General features: G+C 39.5%; 1 protein-coding gene across 3 annotated transcripts; it reads left to right on the forward strand.

The window, feature by feature from the left end:
* Positions 1-16: 16 nt before the first annotated feature.
* LOC122844351 (transmembrane protein 164) lies at positions 17-17404 on the forward strand. 3 transcript variants are annotated; one of them, XM_044139700.1, is made up of 7 exons: positions 17-1017; positions 11191-11240; positions 13495-13561; positions 14942-15020; positions 15880-15980; positions 17046-17243; positions 17335-17404. In XM_044139700.1, the coding sequence occupies exons 1-7, from the start codon at positions 580-582 to the stop codon at positions 17341-17343; spliced, it is 942 nt and encodes a 313-aa protein (XP_043995635.1). In that variant the 5' UTR covers positions 17-579; the 3' UTR covers positions 17344-17404. The 3 variants fall into 3 exon arrangements, with proteins under 3 accessions (XP_043995635.1, XP_043995636.1, XP_043995634.1); XM_044139701.1 differs by having other exon boundaries at positions 18-530; positions 651-1017; positions 17046-17404; XM_044139699.1 differs by having other exon boundaries at positions 18-1017; positions 17046-17404.
* The last annotated feature ends 830 nt before the right edge of the window (positions 17405-18234 follow it).

An 18234-nucleotide genomic window follows, 5' to 3' on the forward strand; every position in this document is an offset into this window, starting at 1 on the left:
TGACTGTTGACTTGCAGGTAGTTTTGACGCAATGGCAGTGGTTTACCTCGGCAAGTGTAAGCCTTAAGATATTCCCACAACTGTTAAAAATGAATCCGAAAAGACGTTTTTGTGAATAAAAATAGCATAATGGTGACTTTCAGTGACAATTTAATGCAGCCTGCGAAACTAAAAACGGGGTGAAGCAATAACAAGCAGCACCTCTTCTGCAGCTCAGTGGGGCTCCGAAGCTAGGCTAACTACCTGTGTGGCGTGTCGGTGGTTTTACACATGCTAACGCAGCGTCCGGTAACCTCCAAACATGGCTCATCTATTAGTAGCTGGCGACCAGCATATTCACTGATTTGAAATGAGTCCGAGGAGTTAACCTGTTTGGAGTAACGCCAGAAACGAGTGAGGAACTTGCTCCACACTAAACACCAGCGACGGGTAGCCTTGACAACAGCTTCCTCCTGTCGCTAACCGAAGTTCCTCCTCCGCCTGCGGATGAGGTAGTTTAGCGGGCTAGCTATATGAAACCCACCCAGGCGGTGAGTACATGTCTACTACAGAGTGAAACACAAGGAAATCCCGCTGTACATGTTTCGCCAAGAAGTCAGTGTGACGTCTTTTATCCCATCTTGTTCGTATCTATTCCAAACCGAAAATAGGAACATGTCCCGGTACAACATATACAGCCTGCTGGACTGGATTTACGGCGGGGTGGACCCGAAGTTTGAGGGCAACGGGGGGCCCGAGTGCGCAGCCTTCCTCCCGCTCCAGCAGCGCATCGTGGAGAGCCTGGCCATCTTCTTCATCTCGCTGCTGGAGGTCGGTGTTGCACTGAAGAATATAAACTTTGCAAAGGAGTTCAGGGTTGTCGGCGGGGACTGCGTAAAGCCGAAGAAGGACAGTCTGGGCAAGAACCTGTTGCTGGTCTCTCTTTGCATGACTTTTGGAATCGAAGTCGGGTTCAAGTTTGCGACTAAGACTGTGATATATCTTCTGAATCCCTGCCATATAGTCACTATGATTCAGGTAGGCATGAGCTGATCGTGAACTGTTCGACGAATGTGTCTGAAGACTTTTGTTACCCTTTAAGATCCTCTTCTAATAGTTATTGAAGTGTTGAATTGAATAGTGATAGTCCAGCCTCTGCCAGTGTAACCTGTAATGGAGGAACACTTTAGATTAGATTTTTACAAGCAGTAATTACTTCCTGGATGTGGGTTCCTCAAACGTGAAATTCTTTTGTTGTGCTGTTGCATTCCTCAGCCAGTGATCAAAATCAAACTTGTTAGTGACAAGTCAAAGAATCCCCACCTCTCTCCTAGAATCTGCAGACCATTTCGATTTCTTTTATGTAGCATTGTAAGTAAGAAAGAATTTGAATTGGTAGATTGTTGGTTGCTCGAAGAAAACTTCAAGTCTGTATCAGCCAGGAAAAAGCCTTTATAGTGGATATCCATTTGGATTAGGTTTCAAATTGTTTTTGTTGTTTTTGCTTGCCATGCCTGTTGTACTGTTGTATATCCACCAAATAAAATTGGCAATATATAATAGTATAGGCAAAAGTTCATGCACGTTTAGGGTGGAATGAGGAGATGCACTGATATAAGAATTTGGCCCGATGTTAATGCAGCTGTTATGACCAATAACCAATATTTTCCAATATAATATAGTTCTCTATATTTTTGACACTCTGGCAATTAAATAAATTCTTCATAACAACTTATATTGTTTTCGACCCAGAAACACATCAACCACATATTCTTGCACTATTTTTGAGATTTTTTCTTAAATCTTAAATTTTTGGTTTGGTTCAAAACAACTGCCCTATGGAGGTTCTCTCTTTTTTTCCCTTTTGATTTTTCCACATTGTAGTTCTGGGAAAAGGAAAAACAAGAATTAGCAGGTGGTACCAAAGAAAACCCTCAAATCAGCATATTCCAGGAAAGACTTGACCTGTCATTTTTATTATATTAATTCACTGTTTTAATGACTGATTTAAGTGGTAACACGACACATATGACTTATTTAAACAAACTCCTTTGTGCAGTTTCCTTCTCAGAAAAAAACCCTACTGACCTTGTCCGTCAAACATTGATGGCGTTTTTTTTTTTTTTCTTTTCTCTTTCTACCATAAGTCAATTTTGGTAGCTTGCCCAGCTGGGTGAGTATTTTGTAGTTAATTGCAGAGTCAACAGTTCATTCACTTCTTCAGAAGATGGCAGGAATGAGATTAAAGGCGTGATGCATTTTGAGCAGGATAGGGCCTTTTATTGTGTTTGTTCCATCCAGACCAGCTAACGTCAGAGTTGAGCAGCACAAAATCTGATGCGTATTTTTCTGGGCTGCATATCTCCTGCAGTTCTGACGCTTCCTCATCTCATAACGGGTGTGGCTCATCCATTTAAATTCCTTTCTGATCCTTTTCCATCACAACATATGTTGTGATAACATCTGTTCTGGTCTCTTCAGGGCTCATGATGGTAGTTAGTCTTAAATATTGAGTGTTGACAGATATTTTTATAGAATGTGGTAGTTAAACTTTCCCATATGTCTTTTTTGGGGGGGTAGGGGAGAGTTCTCACTATCTTCTCCAGGCTTACGAAGAGTTTCTTGTCTGTTTTTCTTATTCTCGACCCATTTTCAGATTGAGCATTGCTTAATGTAATGCTCAAGGTTTGAGGATTTTTTTTTAATTTCACTTTGTTTCAGTCTTCACAACTTTATCCTTCATCAGCCTCACGTGTTTCTTGGAGTGTGTGTCTGTTATTTACACATTGCTCTGTGTTAAAGGGTGTTCATGCATCCATAAAAAGTCTTGCAGAGTCTTCCAATTTTAAGACTTAAAAATTCAGCTCAGAATACATGAATTTAGATACATGTTTTTATGTATCTAAAATTAAGGCCTTAAAATGTATTAAATTCATTAAGGAATGTATGTTGGGCTTAAATAGGTCTTAAATGGTCTTAAATTTTGTTGAGAATGCTACTTACTGTCAAATAGTTTCTATTTTTTTTCAGCAGACTTTTCTGTCAGGCAAAAGTTTTGAATCACACACAGACATCTTTTTTGGCAGAAGCTATAGCTAACAAGTTGCTAATGTATATTTTCCAGCTTGCCTGTTTGTGTCTATAAGTGCAAAGTTATTGCCAGTTGGGTGGACGGTGTTCGTCCTCACCAGTGACTCGCTCCTGTTGCCAACCCGTATGATGCCACGTTCACAGCGCAGAAAAAAGCTTGGCACTATTAAGGCTGTCGAGAGCCAAATGCAGCGTGACACTCAAACTTTGAAGTCGGCGGTTTAGTGGATTTTAAAGTTTTACCAGCTCTTAAATTTCATTCGCAGCAATCTTAAACGGGTCTTGAAACGTCTTCAATTTGAATGGGTAAAATCTGCAGAGATCATGTGCCAGGTTATCACGTAAAGTCCCGTTGTCGTCGCCAGATGTGGAGAAGGTCAAGATTCATATCAGCAAAACGGACAAGGAAGCATGTATAAAGTAGGAATGAGTTCAGTGTCCAATAAATGACATGCGGCCCCTCTTAGCGTAACGTGGACGTCTGGTATGTGCGCCATCAGATTAGCAGTCACACACTAGCTTGTCAATTAACTGTGGCACATTTTCACTGGAATTGGGCGAAGCTCTGTAGACAAGTAAATTAGGAACAGAAATATTAGAATTTTGGATTCTGAACTCAGTTTGTCTTTAATTACAAATTTGCAGCTAAACAAGGCGGTCAGACTTTCTGTCCAAAATGTTTTCAAGTGGAGCTTTTTTTCTTTTTTTTTCTTTTACCACTGTGGAAGAGCAATCAACCACGTTCAGGTGTAAAGGTTAAGGAAAATTATATGTTTTATGTCTAAATAACCCGAGTGGATGGGTTGTATCCCTGTGTACTAAATCTCCCTGGTAAACCTCCACTTCGATCACGTTAGAGTTTCCTGCAGAAATCAGGTGGGCTGATGGGAAATATTTTCACACCGGGCAGGAAAAGATTCATCCTGCTGATCGGACCTCTGGAATGTCTGGTATGGTACCAAAACCTTTGTGTTTCACTGAAGCACAAAGGTTTTAGTGAAGTTTTATGTATATTAGTAAAAAAAAAAAAAAAGATCACTTACATAATCTGCGATACAGGAAATGAAGTAAAATTGTATTTCTTTCATTTTCTATTGGATTCTAAAGTACGAACTCTAGCAGAAAATCATTAGGGATGGACGTTTATCGTACCATTTATCGTGAAACATTTCTTATCATAATAAGAATTCTGATGTTTTGTTGTCACAATGAATTTCAAATATAGATGCAAATGAAAAAAGCAAAACTGCCCGTATGATCCGAAATGTTTTTGCTATTTTTATAATAGGATTAATGTGTGCAGTTTAGTGACATGAATCACTTTTTTAAGTAAGTCACATTCTGAAGAAGCCTGTCAGAAATGGGGAAACAGTTACATAAAAGAAAAAATAACAACTAATAAATATTTTTTAATCATCTTTAATGATATATAGCGCAATAAAATTCTAAGTCCATATCGCCAGCCCCAATTTTTCATGTTCTAGTCTATTTAAAAGTGTGAAAATGTTCAAATTTAAGTCAGAAATGGCAAGGAAAATCAGGATTGCTGGATTTAAAATGAAATGCATTTAAGGATTCACAATTAATGTAAGATTTTGCAATTTATTTCCAGTAGAAATGTATCTGTCAGCTTAGCGGGTGGTGTCAGCCTCAATGTCAAGTACAGCCATGTTTACGGTATCAGCTGTAACGTTAACAGCCAGCTGAGCGGATTGTTGACTCAGTTGGTCAGATAAGGCTGGAAAGACATGGCTCTCCTTGTGGAATAGGAGGGGGAAAAAAACAAACTTATCTACACTGAGATACGACAATCTATAAACTGATAGTCTCTGGTAAATAACTTTACGCTCCACTTTTAAAGCTCAGCAGCAGTGAGAAAATGATTCATTTCGTCTCTGAATTGATATTCAAGCAGCTGTAGAGTTGTTTGTGCCAATGTGGCATTAAGAAGTCGACTATGCTAACAACCAGGGCTGCTCAGGTTGCCTTCAAGGACTCTGGGACTCTCCATCCGTCTCTTTGAGTAACTGTTGCCTTCGCGGCTCGCTCTTACCTGGAACCTGTACGTAGAAGATCCTGTTTAATTTGAGCCATCAGTCAGACGGAGGGCGACACAGGACAAAAAGAGAGGACTGGTCGTGTTATGTTTCAGTCTGGTGCGCCTTGAGATGAGATTGCATTTCATTTCCAGAAGGAGGAAGAAGAAGAAAAAAAAAACCCATTAGATTTATTTGTTTGTTTTTTAATAGTGCAGCTGCAGCAGCATCTTGCTCGATTTGACTGTCATAAATGCATTCATGCTCAAAGCCTTATTGTATATTATCGCTGCAGGAGATGAGGAAGCTGGTTGAGATGCTGATCGGAGCACATGAATCTGGTGCTCATTTCTTGCTCCTCTTGAGGTGTTTTTTTTTTTATTTGTTTTTTTTTATCACGGTTTTAAAAGCTAACTCTGTAGCTTCAAGTTCTTGGTTTTAAATTATTAGACAGGGGAAATCAAATGTGTATTTTTTTTTTTTACGGAAAAATACAGGATTAGCTTAAAACTATCACCTGATTTAAACAAAAACAAAAAAATCATTGTTTTTGTTTTTGTTTTTTTGCAAGTCATACTATGAATCAAGCCAAAGTAACCTTTAGACTAATTAGCAAACTGATTCCTCAGCATTAAATTGTCAGTCGATTTATTTATTTATTGTTTTGACTATGTGACCTGAACGCTTCTCCAGCAGAAAGCGATTTTCTTGTGTGAATGTCCATCCAAATTGGGCTGATTCATATAATTTGCATGAGCTAATATCAAAAGCACTCTCCTAATGCAGGGATATTGGTCACATTGTTTGTATCCAGCTCCTCAATGTCAGAGAGAGAGAAAACAAAAAGCCCTGACTTCACCAATCAAACTACTGTATAAACACTATTTCTGTAATAGCAACTACCCTTTACAACTTATGTAAAAGTACTTTAAACCTTGTTAAATATTCCTGTTTTGAATACGTCAGTGACTCAGACTTTCTTGTGTTCTAGCTTTGACGCAGAGGAGAGGAGGTATCATCTAAATCACGTGTCAAACTGAAGCCCCATAAGCCATATCCGCCCCGCCGCAGCTTTTTACGTGGCCCTCTAGATTCTAGACTGAACTCTATGTGCTCATATTTTATGTTATCCATCAAATCAGGGCAGTTTTTATCTGTTTACTGCCAAATCATATCAATCAGTTCCACCAGTTTCTTGAGGATTATCCTGGAAATTCACGCTAAAATGAACAAATCCCCGCACTTTTTTGTGCTAATTCGTGATTGGGAGTTTATTGCGGATTTTTCTCATTTTCAGAAACTTTCTTACTTGTACTAAACAGCTGCCTCAGCCTTAATCGATGTCAGGTTGTAGTCCGTGATCTACACAGCGAGTAATAAAAAGTCAAGTTTACCATCATAAATAAGCGCAAATATCTGCAAATGTTTCTCAATTTTTCTGTGGTATTGTCTTTAAAATGTTTGCGCCCCTTTTGTCATGTTGTCCTGCGGGAGAGATGTGTGCTGTTTATTTTTCATCTAAATACATCCAGCTTATTTATAGATTTAATAAGTTAATTTTTGACATGTACTTTTGTTTTGTGTAGGATTTGGAGCGGGCAGCCTATAACACGGTTGTTTTCTGTATGTTGCTCTCGTCAGAATAAATCGAGAAACCATCCTTCTTAAAGACCATCCTTCTTGTCACGGCCTGATCACTCGGTACAACCAGCACAACGCAGAAAGGATCCGGGTTACACTTTGTAACAAACACAATCACTTTGATTTGTATTGCAAGAAAAAAATCACAAAATCCTCCACAAAATCCTGGAGGAACTGAAAAGATGTTCAATAATATTATTTTAAGAATTCTTTGATATTTTAACAGCTTGTGAGCAGGTTTTATCGATGCATTCTGGGACGACCGGCCCTTTAAGAGCATTCGTGATCTGCATTTGGCCCCAAAACGAAAATGAGTTTGACACCGCTGGTCTAAATAGTAACTGATCCACAACGATTGCTGTCTGCAGCCGAGTCAAATTTAGACGTTTGTAACATTGACAGAGTTTTAGTGTATTTACTATGCAGGGTTTAACTAAGTGTATTACAAGCCTGGCGGGCCACCAGGCTTTACTTGTGCCCCCACCAGGCTTAGCATTGTCAATTTACTTTTTTCTTTTTTCTTTAATGATTTAATTTATTTTAAAGACTTTACAGATTGTGTTAAGGTATCAATCAATCTTCCAGTCTTCTAACTATCTGCTGATGTTACATGTGGCATGAGAAAAGACTGGCTTTACTGGTGAGACCAGTTCTAAATGTGAGATCCTCAGGTGTTAACAAGGCCTGAGTAGATCCGCATCACACCCTGTCAGAAAAGAGGAAGGTCTGGCCAAAATATCCGACGCTTCTGCTGTACAGAGAGGATGCAGCCTTCTCACTTTTCAGATCTCGTGACTCGATACGGAAGCCTTCACTCCCATCTCGCCATCTCCCTTTGCAACAAAGTGTGAAGAATGTTCTGCTGGCTCAAGGCTGATGAGTGACTTCCACTGGGCGTTACTGTAAAATATTTCACGTTGGTATCAGTCCAGCTTCTCGCCGGACACACACTCGCGCTGAATACGTTCAAGATGCTTGAAGTTGATCAGATTTGTTTCTGCAAGCTCATTTTCGCCCTGGTCTGGAAATCATACGTTTTACAATGTGGACTGATTTCTTTCGTGGTGAACCTGAAAAAGAACAGTTCTTCTTGAATAGGTTGAATTCTTTTTTTTTTTTTTTTTTTTTTGGTCATGTCCTCTTTTACTGCAAACTGAGTGTTTTGTATAATCCGATGAGAACACTGTAGCCAAGCATTTTCAGATGGTTTCTTTTTAGAACTATAATTTAAAAAAAATATATCCAAATGGAAAATATATCTATATTTTTTTGCCATTAGCTATTTACAGTGGGACCTGTGGCAAAATCCTCTTTCATAGCATCCTTATGTTTTGTGATGTACACCTTATTTATGCCTTATGATCTTCTGAAAGGTAAAAAAGAGGGTAATAAGACATTTGATGATTTGTCTTTGTGGTACTTTATAGATAAACTTCTGAATTCATCACACACATAAAAATACTTATACATAGGGTCATCTGAACTAAAATTAGAACGCCTTTTGTTTTCCTCATAACCTGGCTTAAAAAAATGTAATAACAGATGGGATGTTTCGACATCTCGAGGCAAATGCAAAACACTTCATGCGTTGCTAGAAATTCTCCAATATGTTGCTTTTCCGTATCTAATTACGTTCTGGGCACAAAGCAAACCAAATTGTTGCTTTGTGCAACAGTTTGGCAAGTTGCAGCTTGTTGCTATAACTTGCAGCAACACGCTGCAAGTTACAAAGAGAAGCTTGAGTGAGTACATCTGAAAATAATCTGCTGCTTGTTGCACTCAGCAAACCCGGAAAGAAAATGATCTTTTATTCATTGGGGTAACGTAGAACTTTAATTAATATGAAGAGCACAGGAATGAAATTTACATTTAAAATCAGAAAAAAGACCAAAGATGGAAATTTAGAAGCTATTTTCTAAGTCGGTTGACGAAAGGTGATGATCTTGGGTCATAATCCTGATATGTGATCATCTTTCACCATAAATTTCTGTTGTTCAAGGCCTTACAGAAGTTTGTTGCACATTACCAGAGTTAATGCTAAAAAAAACTCCCTTCTCTTGTCGTGTCTTAACTAAATTGTTTAGATTTAGCTTGGGTAACCATATCCATATTTAGGAATTTAAATTAGTGATAAATAATTTCCTTACAGTCCAATAGTTGTTAAAATGCTTTTTTTTTTTTTTTTAGATTTGCAAGAAAGTCTTTTTCTGAATTTCAGAAAGAGAAGTTCTTTCCCAGTGAAAAGAATGTTCTAATTATGCAACATATTGCACTTATCTGGATTTTTTTTTCTGTTAAGATCTTACACAAGTCAAATGTTTCCTTCCTTTCTTTCTAAGAGTTACAATCTCAGTAGCTAGAACCAAATAAACCAGTTTAGCTGGCTGCTGCTATAAATGAGCAGAGTAGTTTGAAGCCTTTAATTTTCTCCTTTGAGATCATCTTAACAAGGCGTCACATGGTGCTTTTTTATGTATCTCAATCTGTCTCCACAGAAGCCCTTTAGTTTCATACTGTTGTTATGGAAACACGGAGTTTGCAGGTTCTCCAGGCAACGCTAAAACCTGCTTGTGTACCTTTGTCTTCCCTTTGATGCTGAACTTAAAACACGCATCCAATCTGCTACTCGTACAGACCAGACAGGAGAGGCCGTGAACCGTGCAGCTGTGGTGATACAACACACGTTCCACTTTATGCTGTACATTTTAAACATAGCCGTTTAGTGAAAAACTGCTTTTAAGAGGGTGAGAAATGATGTTCTCGTCTTTCTCATTCGCACCTTTACACCGTTTTCTGTTACACGATTACTGACTGTGGATGCGCCATCTTTTACACTAACCACCTACACGTTCTCAATTGTCACGGTTTCCTCCAAAGGACAATTCGTGCCAATGACAGACGTCAATTTGCTCACGTCGGCATTTTCGGTGTTTTTAATTGAAAAAAACATGGAAGTCGTATTTGTCTTTTTTTGGGGGGGGCTCTGTCCCTTTAAGACGCTGCGCTATGTGTACAGTCTGCAGTCACATGACTCCGCCCCATCCGGTCTGTGACAAGAAGCAAAACAGACGGTGAGGTTGAGAAAACGGTGGACATGTTAAACGTTGAAGCAGCGGCGGGAGAGCTGGGGGAAAAAATGCATCAATTCAGCAAGCAGTGGTCGCATTAATCAAATATTTTCCATCTTTGTTTTTTTTCTTCTTCTTTGTTTAATAGGTAACTAATAGGATAAAATAGGATATCTGTGTTATCAACCATTTAGCGATATCAAGGCGAGCTGCTCCATATATCAAAGGGGCGCACAGATAAATCGGCCCCAATTTCCTTAATCTTGGGAGTTCAAACACCCGATATACTTTAACATTTACTAATGTGCACAGTCGAAGCTGTTTTTGTACTATTGCTAACAAATACAGTCTCCCTATTCTCAGCTGTTGGGGGGTTCAGCCAATCAGCACCGAGCAAAATGAATGAACCAGTTGCTTTGGAAATACCAGAGCAATAGTGTGTAAAATAGCATAGTTAAAACATATATATTGGTAAAATGTTAATCGCAATTAAAATACGCAATATTCAATACTAATATCACAGTGCCATGTTATCCTAATATGTTGTACTACAAATGCCAAACTTATTTCCCAGGAACAAAATAGGAACAAAAATGGGATAAATCTTGAGATGAATTGACCTTTGACCCACAGCTGCAGCTACAACTACATAAACATAATGCCACTGACCTCAAAGTAGGTCATTAGATTATTATCTAAAAATATCTCCTCAGTACGTGTGAATTTTATTCTTAAAAAATCAAAATAAATATTCCACAGTCATTTCTTTTGAGCTACAGTAACGGGTTGGTGATGCCTCTGTGGAAATTAGATGGCAACTGTTTCCTGTCATGTATTTATTGTCTCATTGAGAGGTAGGTGTAAAAGTACCAGTCATTATCATTATCATATTGGCAAGGCTGAAGCAAGGATCCACAAAGCAGTAGAAGCCGACTCGATTCAATCGACCTGGCACACACACACACACCGTTAGACTGTAAATATTAGCACAAACCAGGCTGCTCTGCAGCGTTCATCACCATGCAGGTTGCCGAGTCAAATATCTAGGAGAGGATCTTAAAATCCAAGTGATGAAAGTGTCAAATGCATGCTTTTACCTTGCAGATAAAGAGATACGTTTCTTCTCTAAAAACCTCTGTGAAGCAGTCTGAGTTGCCGCTGTTTGTCTCAGCCTTCTCCAAACTCTTGGTGTTTTCATTTTCATTGATTGGAGGCGGATCCCTAAGGACCGATCTCGTCAGAATCTCTCACTGTATATTTGCTTTGCAGCATTAAGAGCAGGAAGCTCTCAACACATTCAAGCAGTTCCTAATGACCGTCTGAGCTGGATGTGATGTCGGGTGGTTTTCAATCTCACTTTGTGGTTTCTCCAACAGATCTTCCTGCTGGCCTGCCCGCCATGTAAAACAGCGATGATTGTATTTAGGTGAGTGTGTTTACCCTCTTGGGTGTAGTCCGACAAAAGTTTTTAACAACTAACAGAGAAAGGAAAAGTCCCATAACTGAGATTCCTGTATTATGTTATCCACTAGCATTATAAACCTGCCAATGGGGACTTCTAGTTATAAAAAGCATGAATGTACTTCTCATTTCCATCCTATAGGCATCGTCATTATCGCTGATTGTTATGACCTGTAAGCTTTGCTGGAGTGTGCCGGCTTCTTCCGGAGATTTATCGTAACACTTTGGTTTGGGGTTTATAGTCTCTCTTTTAAACCTCCTCTGGTCAGAGAGGTTAATTATTCATGAGAAGGTTTTAGCCGGCGGGGAAGACAGTGTGGAATTTACTCTGAAATAAATCCTAGCTGGGTCACTCTGTAATTCAGCAGAGGGAACAATCTCAGTGAGTGGTCGGACGTTAAAGCAGGCCAATATGAGTGTGTACACTTGAAATGGGAGGGGGAAAAATGAAATATTGCCCCATTACCAATAAAACTCGACTGTTGAAAAGAAAATGCAACAACTTTATTTCCTTTCTATAAACTTTCTTAGAGGTGGAGAGGTACGGTATTTGTATTAGTGGCCACCTCTGCTGTAAATGTAAAGAGTGTTTCTCAACTGGTTTTTGATGAAATGTCCTACATTTTGCGCAATTTCTTCATCATAAAATACATCAGTAACGCGATTTAATCAAACTACACAGTCTCGTGAAAGTACTCACACCCCTTAAACGTGGCAAACACACACTTCAACATTTTTTTGAAAGAGCATTTGTCCATTAAAAAGGGGCTAAATGCACATTTGTGGCATTCAAATTTGCACTTGAAAACCCTGTTGTTTTCACAACCCAGCTACAAGCTATTTTGTGGTTTTTATTGCATGAAATCCCAGAAAAATACATTAAAGTTCAAGAATTGGAAGTTCCTTTGTAAAGAATAGCTGCTGCACAGAGAATAACAATAAGTCCTGTATTCATATAGATGCGGCAGAAGCAGATTGAAAGCATACCTGTGAATAAGGCGCAGCATAGTTGGCTCTGTTCCCCGGGGGAGTTAAGCCATCGATCTTTGAATTCCCAAAGACGGCGACTCACCAAATGACTTCTCCAGGGCGACTTCTCTCTCACACCATCACTTCAGGGAGCAGCCCCATTTACATGCGCAGCAAAAGCCCTGACCTCTGACCCTATGCTGAACAAGAAACAAATTCCATGTCACTGTTAACGTCTTGGCAAACGACAAAGAAAAGAATAAGCATTTACCTTTTTGTGGGAAGTTAAAAACCCTTACTCAAGTTCATGACCGAACCAGTCTGCATATTGAATCTAGTGATGCTGTTAATCTCAGATTTGTGGCCAGTTGCCAGTAAGATGTCTTTAACGCGTTGACTTGCTGCTAGCTTTGTATTTTTGCTTCCATTTAAAGAACTTTTTACAGTTCCAGTTTGGGTGTCTTTATCAAAATGAACTTGTTTCAGAACAAGAAGATTAATTAAAACGTTTGCCCACAACCTAATTGTTGAATGCTGTCCGACTAATAGTCAGTGACTATTGCAACCTACAGCGCTATGGTTACGGATTCACTAGACTGCAACTGCTGAGCAAAGCTAAATAAAACTACATATATATTTCGTCTAATTATTCACACACAGGATTAAAAGTAAAAGGGTGTGTGATTATCCTCCATAAATCTAGTTTGTGACGCAGGAATTGGTTGTGTCACAAACACACATTCCTTCATTATTTAGTGCAAGGAAATGGTGTATTTAAATTAGAATGAAGTGGGTTTTTTTAGAAAAACAAAAAAAGAAAGTCAGGAGGCTGCTCAGACTGACAGCTGGGTGTATTAGGAGTGACAGTCCTAGAGCACTTCTGTTTTCCCAATGACCTTATCTGTCACAACAGTTATTTTGGCTCATTGGCCAAAAAGAGCAGTTTGTGTGTCGAACGTTGTCGGGGCTGTGGTTTGACACAACCTCCTGGCCTTTAAGACTGTGTAGGGCGGCTGCTGAATAAAGTGTGGTTAAAGAAGAATCAGTGTGTTTTCCCCCGAAGGCTGATCTACTGGAAATCCGAGTTATAGGAGGAAGAACTACAGAGCCTAGGGAGCGCTTGATGTTTCTTCTCAGCAGCTTTTCTGGAGGATTTTTTTTAATTTTTTTACAAAGAACAACCTGCTGCTCTATTAGTTTTCACTTTCTGCTCTTTACTTTAACGCCACTTTTCTTCTGCATCTTTTCAGACTGCATATTCACATGCTGAATGGAGCGTTGTTGGGTTTAGCGTTCCCTATAGTCAACACCAGGCTGGTAAGTAACCCCTGCTCATTTTGGCACGTTTTACTCGTAACGATTATTAGTTAGAAGTGACCTCTTTGGAAGAATTACATTTTTTAAAAATCCCTCCCAGCACAGGAACCCATCAGGTAGAGCTTACTTTCATACTGCCTGTTGAGTCAATGGGGAATGTTTCCTGTGTTGAGCATTATTTGTTTATGTTTTTTTTTTTTTTTATCTCTACCGGTGTTATTGACGTCTCTAAATTTCTGTTTGGCAAAATGCAACGGAAGCAATTGATTTAGCGGCAAAAGCAAATGAGGTGGATTAGCAGTTCTTCCCAGCAACTGATGGTGTCATCCAGGATGTTGCCCAGAAATAGAGCCGTTAGCATGCTATGACGGTCGCTGGACTGTTACACTGTTACACTGTTACACAAAAGTCTTCAGTCAGAGGTCACAGCATCTCTTTGAACGTACTTCTGTGATATGAGTTACAACATTTAATGTCCCTTTGAGATAAATAAAGTATTTCTGAATGGAAATGAATTAAAATATGACCTAATGGATTTCTTATGGTTGCTCTTCAAAGTGGGAACAACCAGAGAACATGCCAGTTTTTTTTTTTTGAAAGATTTTGTTGGCTCTAGTGGCCTTTATTTGACAGTGAATTGACGGGAAAGTGGGTAATGAGAGGCATGCAGCAAAGGTTGCCAGGCCGGGAATCGAACCTGCGACGGCCGCGTCACGGATTAAGGCCTCCATATATGGGTTGTGTTTAACCCCTGCACCACCACAGCATCCCGAACATGCCAGTTTAAGTCAGGAAATGACATGAAGAGCATAACTACATGCCTAAACTTGAACATATTTGTTGTTTGAACGATCCTTTTAATAAATATCCTAAAATCTAGGATGAATAGTCAAAGTTCAGTATAGTAAATAAATAACTAGCTATTTAGTTTAAAAACTAATTCCTCCAACACCTTTACTGCTATTATACAGGAGCTAAAGTGAGCCAGCCCTCACTTCAGCTGCCTTTGTTGCTTTTTGAGAAATGAAACTTTGAGCAGTTTGAACTTTGACTCATAGCCCAAGAAAATCTACCGTTAATATCTGATGCAAATGTAAAGCAAATATTTGTTTTTGTCTTTTTCAACGGTAAGTTTTTAGCAGATTCCCAAACAGAAAAGTACGGCTACAGCAGACTGCTTTGCATGCTGTTAAAGGTGTGGGTGATCTTATCTGATCTGGTCACCGGTTCTGAAGCGCGAGGAGCGAACGTCGAGATATATAGGATGCATTTTACCTCACTAAACGTCTGAAAAAGCAAAAATGTGTTGCACTTTGAGAAGTACGCCATTAATGTCGGAGAGAGACGTTGACGTGATTGACGTTTCTGTTTGCTCCTCAGCTGCCGTTTGAGATGGAGATCTACTACATCCAACATTCCATGATGTACTGGGTGCCTGTTTACCTCATGAGGAAAGGAGGTACGTGGCAGTAATGTGGTCTCTACATGTAGTCACACATCCCCAAGTTAAGACAGCACGATGCTGCAGGTTCCTGTTGTGACTTTGTGCGCACAAGTTCCGGTTTACGTCACTGCTGTGTTTCTTGTAAACAAGCGTCTGATGACAGACTGCTGACCCAGCAGTTTATAAAAGACCCTTTAATATTTTGCGTATTGCTCCCCTCTATGGGAAAAAAAAGAGGTTTTTGTTTCTCTTGTCGTTATAGCAACAGGACGCAGAGGTATTATGCGCATCGGGAACTGCAGTGCAGAAATTGATCGTGTCTCATCTTTGGGTTTGAAGCAAATAAGCAGACCTTGAGGAAAAATCCATAAAGCTTCTGGAAGACGTGTAGTACCTCGCAAAAGTATTCCCACCCTCACTTCTTTATGTTTTGTCACCTTAAATCCACCATGAGTGGGTTTAGACTTTATTCATTATGTTGAATAAAATGCAAAGCAGCAAATAAGGAGGTCAAAGGGCAACATTCAACCAGACAGGAGGCTTGAGAACATCATCTGGTTTGTGCCAGAGTGATACAAACACTCAGCGTTCATTCTTAGCGTCACATCGAAAGCCAAACAAAGAAAATATCATTTCATCTGTAACGTTGATACAGTGAGAGTTCTTCCTCTGGCACCTGGAAATTCTGCCAAAGAGAAAACAGGGAAAACCTGTGTGAAGCACACAGACACACCAACACACTCGTCAATGCTGCGGCAGCAGGATGTCTAGCAGGTGGCCGGGGTCGCCGATCGAGATGCATATCATGCACCTGCTCTCTGCTTAACCTTCAAACTGTGTGAGATTTTTCACTGGCAGCTCTTGTGTCTTGCAGGTGTGTACCAGCCCGAGCCTCTGGGGAACATGTGGTGGGCGCTGCTCTCCACTGGCATCCTGTTTCTCTACCACATCGTCTTCCTGCAGCCCCTTGGCCTGGTAAGACAGAGCCCTCTAGAGGCGTTCGGGTGGTACTTCACTATGCAGCCTGCATGTTTTCTTCCATTGGTAGAGTCAACAAGATAGCTGCGAATTGTGGAAATCCAAAAGCAGAGCAGGTGTATTTACACAGTAAAATCAAGACAGATTTGTAGCAGTGTGATTTGCAAAGAAGAAGAGAAATAAAGATGCTTCTTCTGACGCAAATGTTAGACTTCTTCCCACAATCAGTGTAATGCCAGTTGTTTCCTACCTTACTGAGAAGAGACGTTAATGCAAAAAGAGCCGGAAATCATTTTCAGCCGAAATGATCTGAAAACTGATTAAAGTATAGAATAGAAATATCCTTTATTGATCCACAACAAAGGATCAATAAATGGGGACATTTCTGTGCAACTGTAGCAAATTACAACCAAAACTAAAAATTCACACAAAAATGAAAATATAGATATATAAAAATAAAGAATGAAGTACTGTACATACTGCATACTGGGTAGTTAAAAAAAAAATACTCCAGTTCAGAAGAGTATGCAATCAAGTTGTTTAAAGAAAAAAACTTAACATTTTAACAAAAAATATAAATTATTATTCAACAAAGAATACTTTTATAATATAAAGAAAATTAATTATGAAATAAAAAATATATATTAAATAAATAAAAATATGAGTATATTTTTGAGGTTTTTTTTGTCTTTTTTTTTATCTTCTCATTCAGCTTATGAAGCCAATTAAGCAATAAGAAAAAGAATCCAGAGAAAATCTGCAGCGCTAACAAGATGTGAAATCGTTTGGCAGCCAAATGAGTTTCTGCAGACTAATGATAAGTTACAGAGGACTTCCAGGCGGTGAACTCATCACTCATTCCATTTGCGGGGAAGGGGGCTTTTTGGAGCAGAAATCCAGAGGAAATTAATGATTCATAAAGATATGCACAGTTAAGTCGAGCATGACATTCGCCAGAGCCTCATCCAAGTGGATAATTCCGGGGTTTTTTAATCGCCATTAACATAAAAATTAGGTCTCACGCCCAGTTAACCTGCTCTCTCCCTTCCCCTCAACCCCCAGGCGACGGAGGTCAACCTGAACAACATGCTGTGTCCGGCCGTGTCCGATCCCTTCTACGGGCCGTGGTACCGGGTGTGGGCGATGGGCCACCAGACTGCACTGACGCTGCTCCACGGGAAGCTCCTGACGTTCCTCTCTCAGCACAGCGGCTCCGCCTGCAGATACCTGCTGGACACGATTCCACTGCGCAGCAAAAAGGTCGACTAGACGTCCGCGCACACGCGGCCCCCCCAAGGCTTTGTTTTTTGTTGTTCTTTTTCTAACATGTGCGTTTTCTGGAACCTTTTAGCCCTGTTGAGACGAGGGGAGCTGTTCAGGGGCCAATAAACCCACACGTCATTCTTGGTGGCTAAAATACGTACTTGCGTGCACAATTTTCATGCTGGTTGTTAAGCAGCTAGACACGTGCTCATTGACAGGGTTTCCCCCAGGAAACATGCAAAGCCCGGTGGCAGGGCAGTCCACCAGCGGCCCGCCGTTTTTTGGTCTGTTTTTTTTCTGTTTTTTGCGTTAAAAAAATGTTGAAAGTTGACGGTAAATTTATTACGATTATTGCAATTTGAAGGTATTATTGACAACACCTAAACACACAACTCTAGTCTTAAAAAATACAAACACAAAAATATAATTAATTCAGATTGTCAGTTTTTTGCATTAATTTCTAACTAAGTAGTCAAACATTAGCCTGTTATGTAATGCTGGTCACACTCAGCCGACCTAAAGCATAAACAAACTAAGCAGCTGCTTGGAGCTCCCATTTTAACATGGACCATAGTTCTTTTAACATTTTAACATTTGTTTTTATTGAAAATAAAAATGCTATCAGTTTTTATGTGATTGTTTCAGTAGAGATAAAAGCTTTAAATTCCTTGCCCTTTAAATTCAAGATTTGGAAAAAGCTGGCAAGATTACTTTTTAAAAGTTCAAAAAATAACTCTTCATAGTGTGATTGTCGTGTTACCATAGCTACAACATGAGGCTCTGAGTTCAATCTTTTCGTTTGAGCTTGGTTTGTTCACAAATAATAACCATTTATCAGTTTACGGTCAGCTAATTAACTAAATGTATTTAGGGTACAAAATTCAAGTATTTCTCGTATTAAGTTTTCCTTTAGTAATGTCTGCTGCTGGCTGCCGTATTTTGCTGGTCGTGATTGGTTGTTATTTATCCAAGCGAATGCAGTGTTTGC

Source organism: Gambusia affinis, linkage group LG15 (genome assembly GCF_019740435.1).
Source record: "Gambusia affinis linkage group LG15, SWU_Gaff_1.0, whole genome shotgun sequence".
In the NCBI taxonomy this organism is placed as follows: Eukaryota; Metazoa; Chordata; class Actinopteri; order Cyprinodontiformes; family Poeciliidae; genus Gambusia; species Gambusia affinis.

Coding starts and splice junctions, on each gene's coding strand:
- LOC122844351 (XM_044139700.1), top strand. CDS start 580: ATGTTTCGCCAAGAAGTCAGTGTGACGTCTTTTATCCCATCTTGTTCG. Junction 1,018..11,190: donor ATATAGTCACTATGATTCAG/GTAGGCATGAGC, acceptor TTTCTCCAACAG/ATCTTCCTGCTGGCCTGCCC. Junction 13,562..14,941: donor CTATAGTCAACACCAGGCTG/GTAAGTAACCCC, acceptor TTTGCTCCTCAG/CTGCCGTTTGAGATGGAGAT.